This window comes from Gobius niger (assembly GCF_951799975.1).
Source record: "Gobius niger genome assembly, chromosome: 15".
Taxonomy (NCBI): domain Eukaryota; kingdom Metazoa; phylum Chordata; class Actinopteri; order Gobiiformes; family Gobiidae; genus Gobius; species Gobius niger.
In genome coordinates this window covers 15,411,236-15,418,872 of record NC_136866.1, presented here as the reverse complement: position 1 = coordinate 15,418,872, position 7,637 = coordinate 15,411,236, and the positions used below count along the sequence as shown (strand labels likewise).

The 7,637-nt window shown below is 40.6% G+C and overlaps 1 protein-coding gene across 1 annotated transcript in view; it reads left to right on the top strand.

Annotated features, from left to right (window-relative positions):
* Positions 1-969: 969 nt before the first annotated feature.
* The window catches only part of ryr3 (ryanodine receptor 3), a gene marked incomplete at its 5' end in the record, with an annotated part of 83,927 nt that continues 77,259 nt past the window's right edge, over positions 970-7,637 (top strand). Inside the window, 4 exon segments of the mRNA XM_079572619.1 lie at positions 970-1,000; positions 1,003-1,041; positions 1,044-1,072; positions 1,075-1,125. Coding sequence (XP_079428745.1) covers positions 970-1,000; positions 1,003-1,041; positions 1,044-1,072; positions 1,075-1,125 — 150 coding nt within the window.

Below are 7,637 nucleotides of genomic sequence, written 5' to 3'. Positions count from 1 at the left end.
GCTGCAGTATCATTGTTCAATAGACCAGTGGTTCCCAAAGTGGGGGTCACAAAGAACTGAGCTGAGTTTAAAGATGTAAAAAGCTAAATGTTGATAGAGTATTCAATTTATATTCTTCAGTGAAAGCATAGATTTGTGACTTGAGATAAAAAAAACAAAGTAAACTAAGTATAAATATATCACTAAACCAGATTTTTAAAAGCTTTTTGCTTGATGTTATAAACATTATTCATTTGTTTTTACAGTGGTAGTCCTGGATGGTTCACTTGGTAACTTTGGGGGTCCTGGCCTTTGCAGTTCAATGTGTGACCAGTAGGTGCCTGTATCATATTCAAAAGTTCATCAAACATTACTCCAGACTTTAAGTTTAACCTTAAAAAAGAGTATATTAATGCTCTGTTTGAAGTAAGGTTGGTTGAAGTTCATGCCAATAGCCACTGAAGACAGTAGGCCTTTGGGCTAAGCTTGCCTCTGACAGTAGAGGCAAAGCATATGGTAGAGTGTGACGGTTGGCAGGCTACAGTGGACTGTACTGCCAAGAATTTACTTTTAAATGAAAGTTATTTTTAACCTGATAGTAAATAGATTAGAGGTGGGCATGTTAGTTTGTCCATATCTGTAGATTTGATTGGATGTAATGTTATCATAACTATTAGTGCTGTTATCCATATAAAATGTTGCCATTTTCATTCATAATTTTACAGCGTGTGCCTTCAGACAGCCTCATTGATTTGGCACAAAAGGCAAGTAGTAGACCTGTAGATGCTCATTTCATCCACTCAGCCACGCAGCATCTCCAGCCTCCGTCCTGTGGTTCTCTGTCCATCCACCTGCTCCGCACTGCTGCTGGGGGTCTGGGGCTGAGCGGGGAGGCGGGGGGCGCACACAGGGGGCTGTCGGAGGAGAGCAGCGGAGACGGGAAGAGGAGGAGGGGGTAGTGTGGAGGGGGGGCTCGCCGGGCTGCCCTATATGGCTGTGGATGAGCTCTATGCTAATATCGGCTTGAGAGACACAGCATCGCGTTTCTGCAGCCAGTCAGTGGTGGCTTGCAGAGTCTGAGCAGGCTCCTTCACAGCCATGGCTGAGGGCGGAGAAGGGGAAGATGAGATCCAGTTCTTGAGAACAGTAAGTAAAGCTCGTGTCACACGGGGCCGGGGCTGTCCTTTTGTGGTGCCATTTCCCAATCGCCAAATTACGCACGGAGACGACAAGCGAACACCGGGCACACACCGTCACTTTCGTTCCGAGTGGCGTGGCTGCGGAAGTTTCGGATAAATTGCCCAGTTAGACTTGCGTTTTGTGCACGGTTTGCGCTCAAGTTGCCGCAGGTCTCGGACTACAGCACACACCTGTCGGCAGGGCTCTCGCGCAGTGGAGAACGTCAACGAGAGACGGTGCAGGTGCAAGGGCAAAATGATTTAACACTGGCATTCCCAGCCATTTGAAGTCTCGCAGCCTGATAATCTACGTGTTACACAAATCACATTATGTCGCGTTTAGGCAGCCGCAGCTATTTATATTCAGGTGGATGTTTTCTCTTGGGCTCAAGGAGTTTTAATAAGTTGTTGCTCGCGCTCACGCAAACCCCCCGCGATTACTATTTTAGTTGTTTGACGCACATTGCTTGCGGTGTCCTGCTCTACGTGGAAATGCACAGCAGTTATACTTGTAAATGATATGACAGCTTGTATGTTGGTGTGGTGGGAATATCTAGCGCGGTTTCTTGACTGGGCTCAACAGCGGCCCAGGCGTTGCTTTTATTTCAGCTTTATTATTCATCGACCAGCTGGATTGTTTTAGCGTTTGTCTAGCATTATTTCACTAGGTATTAAATAAATCACTGACAAAACTTTATGCAGTTATTTTGGTTCCCATGGTTTTAAAGACATTGCTGTTCTTATTCAAGGTGCAAATGTGTCTATCATGGAGAGCTGACATCACTGAATTGATAGCTTAGTAATAAACTACACTGATAGGTTTACTACAATTTACTCAATCAAGAATCTTTAGCTTTTGAAGGGTAAATCTCTTCCTTCCACCATTTTGACAAGCTTGCCTTGATGAAGTTGTATTCATCCAACAAGCATTTTTTTTTTGCAGTTTGTCTACTTTTGTTTGCAATACCAAATAAACCATAAAGCAAAGGTGTTTGCTACAAAGGCACCACTGTTCCCGACATTAACAGTTCACATCAGATTACATTGGAGTTTTGTGTACATTTGGATGGCATCACTTGGACACACGCTCCAGCTGAAGACACGAGGCAAAATCCAATGACTTCTACAAGTTTCCAATTGTCCAATGTCAAAGTCTATTGTGTGTATCTGCACTAAACCCAATCAAAGTCATTATTTTAATGCTGTAGTTGTTCACAGGCTTTTATTTAAGATTAATTGCGGAGAGGCTGAGCATATGGGACAGATGAAATTGATTACCAACCAAGCAAGATTTGCAGTACATGCAAATGTGATTTTTATCGGAAATGCCGTAACTCTGGCTTTCATTAGTTTCCTCTTACAACTGTGCGTACAAAATGCAAAAGAAAGTGAAGCAAAGAAGAAGAAGAGATTAAATTAAAGAGTTGGTCACTGCTATTGCTTTTTTATTGATAGTGTCTATTGCAGTTGAACTGCAGCAACAGTGTTCAAAGCTTAAAGGGACACACTGTCACCGTGTCACTGCAAGAGACTCGTCAAATTATCATGTAACTAGTTTTGGTGACTGAGACAAATGAAAGAATAAGCTGGAAGAGGAAAAAGAGGAATTGTGTTTGCTGAGAATCATTGCGGAACTAATGAAAACAGCTGGAATGATATTAACTTATGGCATGAATTTCTGGAAATGGTTGTAGAGTTCTAAACTTAAGGGCTTGCTGGTTTATAAGCTTATTATTGAGGCTACATGGAGACAGGATTCTTTGTTGACAGAGGAAATGGCAGAGATTAATGCAGCCCTAATGGTCTAGTCTGATCAAATAGCTTAAGTAATAGGTTCTGCAGTTATAAGCAAATGGCATGCACTAGCATATACAGTAGTTATTATGTTTGTTTACAGAAACTAGCGTTACAATAATTCACTGGGCTGTTTTTTTCTTTTTTGTTGTAACGCAGACAACGTTTTACAATCTTACTATTTGTGTTTGGTGTGATATGCTGACCCTCATGCCTCTCTAGTTTCTACTGTCACAATGGCATCCTGCTTATCTGATGACAACAGCAAAGTGAGCAAGTGGGGCTTCCCTTAGGTCCACACAGCCCCCCTTATTAAAGCTTGGTGCTGAGAGAAAGCTTTGCCCAAAGGAAACACTAAAGTACGAGTGCTAACATTACAAACCAAAGCCCGCATACAGCTGGCATATGTTTTGTGACGTTAGGAATTGTCCTTGTCTAACTGATGTTGTCAACAACTGCATATGCTACATTAAGCAAATCCTGCTTCCATTGCTTTAGTGCTGGAGAGTGCATATGATTAGATTTGTAAAGTTAGTCTACTTCACAGCCTTTCACACAGCTAAAATTACTTGAGAGTGTGATCTGGATTTGTAGCATGATTTAGTCTGTACATTGAGTATGCTTCTTTTAACAGTTCTACAATTAACATCACAGGAAGATACAACAACAAAAATGAACCACTGCTTCATTTTAGGGCAGCTTAAGCAAGGGACAGTGGAAATGACATAGATGATCTGACTTTGGACAGAAAATGAACTATGCCTCTTGAGATGAATAGGATGGAACTGGAGTGACTCCAAGCTCCCCATTAACTAAGTCGGCACTTACATTAGAGGTTAATGTAAGGTGACACAAAGGGCCAGTTTCGGAGCAACAATGATGGAAAGAAGAGTCATTCTGTTAGTTCTAGATCCCATTCTATAGAAATACTGGACTGACTTTGATAAAATTATACTGGTAACTCTTTTCGCTTCCCATCACCTCTCATGGTTTTGATGTGGCCTTGTTCAGTCTAATTCAAGTCCCACTGATGTCCTGGTCTCTCTGGTCTAGATTACAAAACTATGTAAAACATTGTCAAAATGATCGACGGTCACATCATTAATTTCAGACGCCATGTTGTGGACAGTGATGGGAGGTGGTGACAGAGGTCTAGACATTGTTAATCAATTTGGTTTGGGACACTCTTTCACCTTGCTTGTGATGTGCAATGGGAAAGCTGGCAGTTGCGAGAGATTATCTATCAAAGAAAACAGCAATGAACAACAACTCAGGGAAATGTTTCACCTCTGCCTCAAAGCGAAGACTGATGCCTCTCTGGTAACTCTATAGTGCTACCCTTCAGCGCTCCTCTGTGCTGCCTTCAAAGACACAAAAGTTTCAATTACTCAGCAGTCAGCATCTGTGTCCAGAATATCAGCACTCTCAGACATCTGTACTCAATCAAAATAAGCTTTTTACTCAGTTTTGGATTATACTTTTATATAAAAATGGGCTTTGTATTGAACTTTTGCTGGTAAAAGTTGAGAACACCATGCCTATAAGTTGCCACCCTGGCAAATACGATTGTAATTTGTCACAAGAATGTGTTTTCAATATAACCCCATCATAGCAAACAAAAGTTTCAATTTCATATAATACCAGCTTTATAACATTATTTCTCTCATTACATTTTAAGAATAGCAGTGGTTAGTAAACTATTACAAAACAAAAACCAAAAGACAGTATTACAATGGCAATTAAGAATGCTATTGCTGTCTTAGAATTGTTCCACTACCCTTGTCTGAACATTTATTAAAGTGGCACAATCACTGACTCTGAACTCAAAGACCCCAAGATGGGAACTCAACCATCCTGTACATACATAAGAGTCATGAGTGTTAGACAGTACTCCTTCAAATACCTCTCCCTCTTCTTATGACAGACATGTTCTTTTTCCCCAATTTTCTTCATAAATCAACACTTTGACTTGTGTACATAAAACAGGCATTACCCAAAAAAAGGAAGTGATGAAAACCATGGCAATTGGTCATATGCCACATTAAATGGAAGTTGTCATTTTCATACTCGCTACTGCCACCTCAGGTCTTAAGCGTAACTGCAATTTCTATATTAAGCTCGTGCATGACAGCACTTCAGACTTAAATTAACACCTTTTTGAGTGACAGTGCAGGATCGTAGAGGCAGTTGTGGTGAATAGGTCTGGGCTCAGTGTATGCATTAGGACATTGCTGGAGCAAGTAGGGGGTGGAAAATACATAATTTTAACATTTTTAAACTGTCTACTTTACCATGTCATGTTAAATAGGTACATCTAAACATAATGTTTACATTAAGAGACAGTGAGTAATTAGAAGCAGCTGTCAATCATCCATCACCGACCTGCTCGTGCTGCTCCATCCACAGGCCATCAGCGGTGAAGTATGCGCAAAACATCTTTAATGTACGTTATCTGCAAATTACAAAAGGAAAAAAGGATTAAAACGTAAGCCATGTATGTGTGAGTGAGTGGTAAGATATAAATTATTACCAACTTTCAATTGTTTTCTGACTTGAGCGAACTCAGCTGAGGCTTGCTAACTGTAGCAGCAGTAGCAAACATACTGGGAGCAAGCATTTAGTTTTGGTAAGGTGGCTGTGCTGCAGTCTTCTTCAAGTGTGGCTTGACATTTATTCAATGTATTTAATATTATGACACTGTAATACAATTATACCTTTCTAACTTTAGGCCAACGCGAGAGAAATGCTAATCATGTTAGCTTCCGTGCTATGGTGGGTTGAGTTGACACGCCTCCGGCTGATGAGCGCACCAGTCTCTGCGCTACTGCTCACTACAGCACAAGACTGAAATAATCATCTCAGTTTGATTTACGATCATTTAAGCTATTATGCAAGGGTGCCAATGATTTGTAGACATTTGTTCTAACTACATGGATTTGTGGTTTTACTAGTAGCATCACACTAAAAATTATCCAGTTAGTGTGTATTGAAGACAAGAATATTAGTCTTTGACTCTTTGTAGTTCTCTGGATAACGCAGCAAAATTATATTTTTAAAAATAAAAAATGTGATAGTGCTACATACAATCAAATTATAATATAAATCATTACAGTTGATTAAAGTTTCATTTTAGGATATGATTTCTTTTGGGCCATGTTAACGCAACATATTTTTTATTGAAAGTAAAATCTCACAATGCCTCAAAGTTTATTTAACCTTGGTGAACCAGGTAGTTCACTTGTTCCTCTATAAAGGCCAGGTGTTCATTGGTCACAGTTCGGCTGCAGAGGGCTTATTTGGGGTTTATGTTGTTCTGAAGCCTGCTGCATACCAAAGCATGGACTCTGGAGGTTTAAATTTAGCCTTTTTAAAGATGATGCTTCCACAGCACATACAGCCCTGCTCTCTGGCACGGCAGTACGCTACAAGCCATGCCTCAGTCAGGGCAGGATGGGACCAACAACACTTTAACACCATTTTTATAGGGATAAAGTCGCATTTAGATATTGTATGTCTGATACCACAGGGTAATATACAGCATATTTCAAAGCTTAACAGACTAGGGTGAAGTTCTATAGTTGGTGGGAGGCCAGTGACAGAAAAAAATAGACACGATTCATTTCCACAGCTGTTATTTTTTAATACAAGATTTCACATTGGATTATCACCCTGAATGAGTTTGTTGCCATGATTCCTTATTTGAATTACCTAACTTTAATGTTGGATAATGTCGCTAATGCTATTGGTGGCTTTAGTTGAGCCTGGATGATGCAAGTCTTCACACAGTCCCACATGAGAGGAGTCAGGTGTCCGCATAGATCAAGAGGGATAATTACAAACATACAGTATGTGAGCGAGTGTATTGAATATCCCAGTTATAATTACCCAAATAAAACATGCAACCATTGGTTTAGTATTGATTGTGAAGCTTGAACAGACCACTTGCTTTGAAAGTCTAGTTTGTATAATATAGTGTATAATAAGCGTTTTGTGCCTTTGAATAGGGCAAAGTTGGTCACCTCTGGAACCAAAGCAAGAAGTGGAGTGTAGCTGTCAGGTCTATGCTACCTGCTGCGGACATAAATTGAAAGGGAAGGATATCCAGTGTATTGATTGGGCCACCGGTAAAGGCAGGGCAGGCCAGTGTTTGGCAGCAGGCTGAGAAGTACGGGACAGGAGACTGCAGCAATTACAGGCTGATGTGGATCTGATACAAACTACCACAACGATTTTGTCCTCTGGCAAAAGAAACTGAGTGCTTTTTTATCTTTGTGAAAACTATCAGAGGATAATTATAAAAAAGTAAATTTCTTACTGTATTCAAGTACTTGCAAGCGGATTGCAAGAGGACATGCGGCTGTATTGTTGGTCAGTTTGTGCATTTATTTGAAGCAGGCCTAATACAAGCACACCCGGTCAGGGACAGAACAGACATGTTTAGCTGGGCACGAGAAAGTGACATCTCTGTGTTTTCAGCTAAGACTGTTTCTTTATTATTAAATCGGTTTGTAAAACGCTCTGTGCACAGCTGCAGTGTTTTGCTTTTTAGTACGGATTGTTTCATTTTGGGGCTCTGGTCAAACATATGAGAAACGGCAAATGCACAAAGAGTACAGTATGTGATGGCAACTGTAGAGTGATCGTTAGACAGGCCAAGAGTGTGACATCCAAAGAACCTAAACCAGA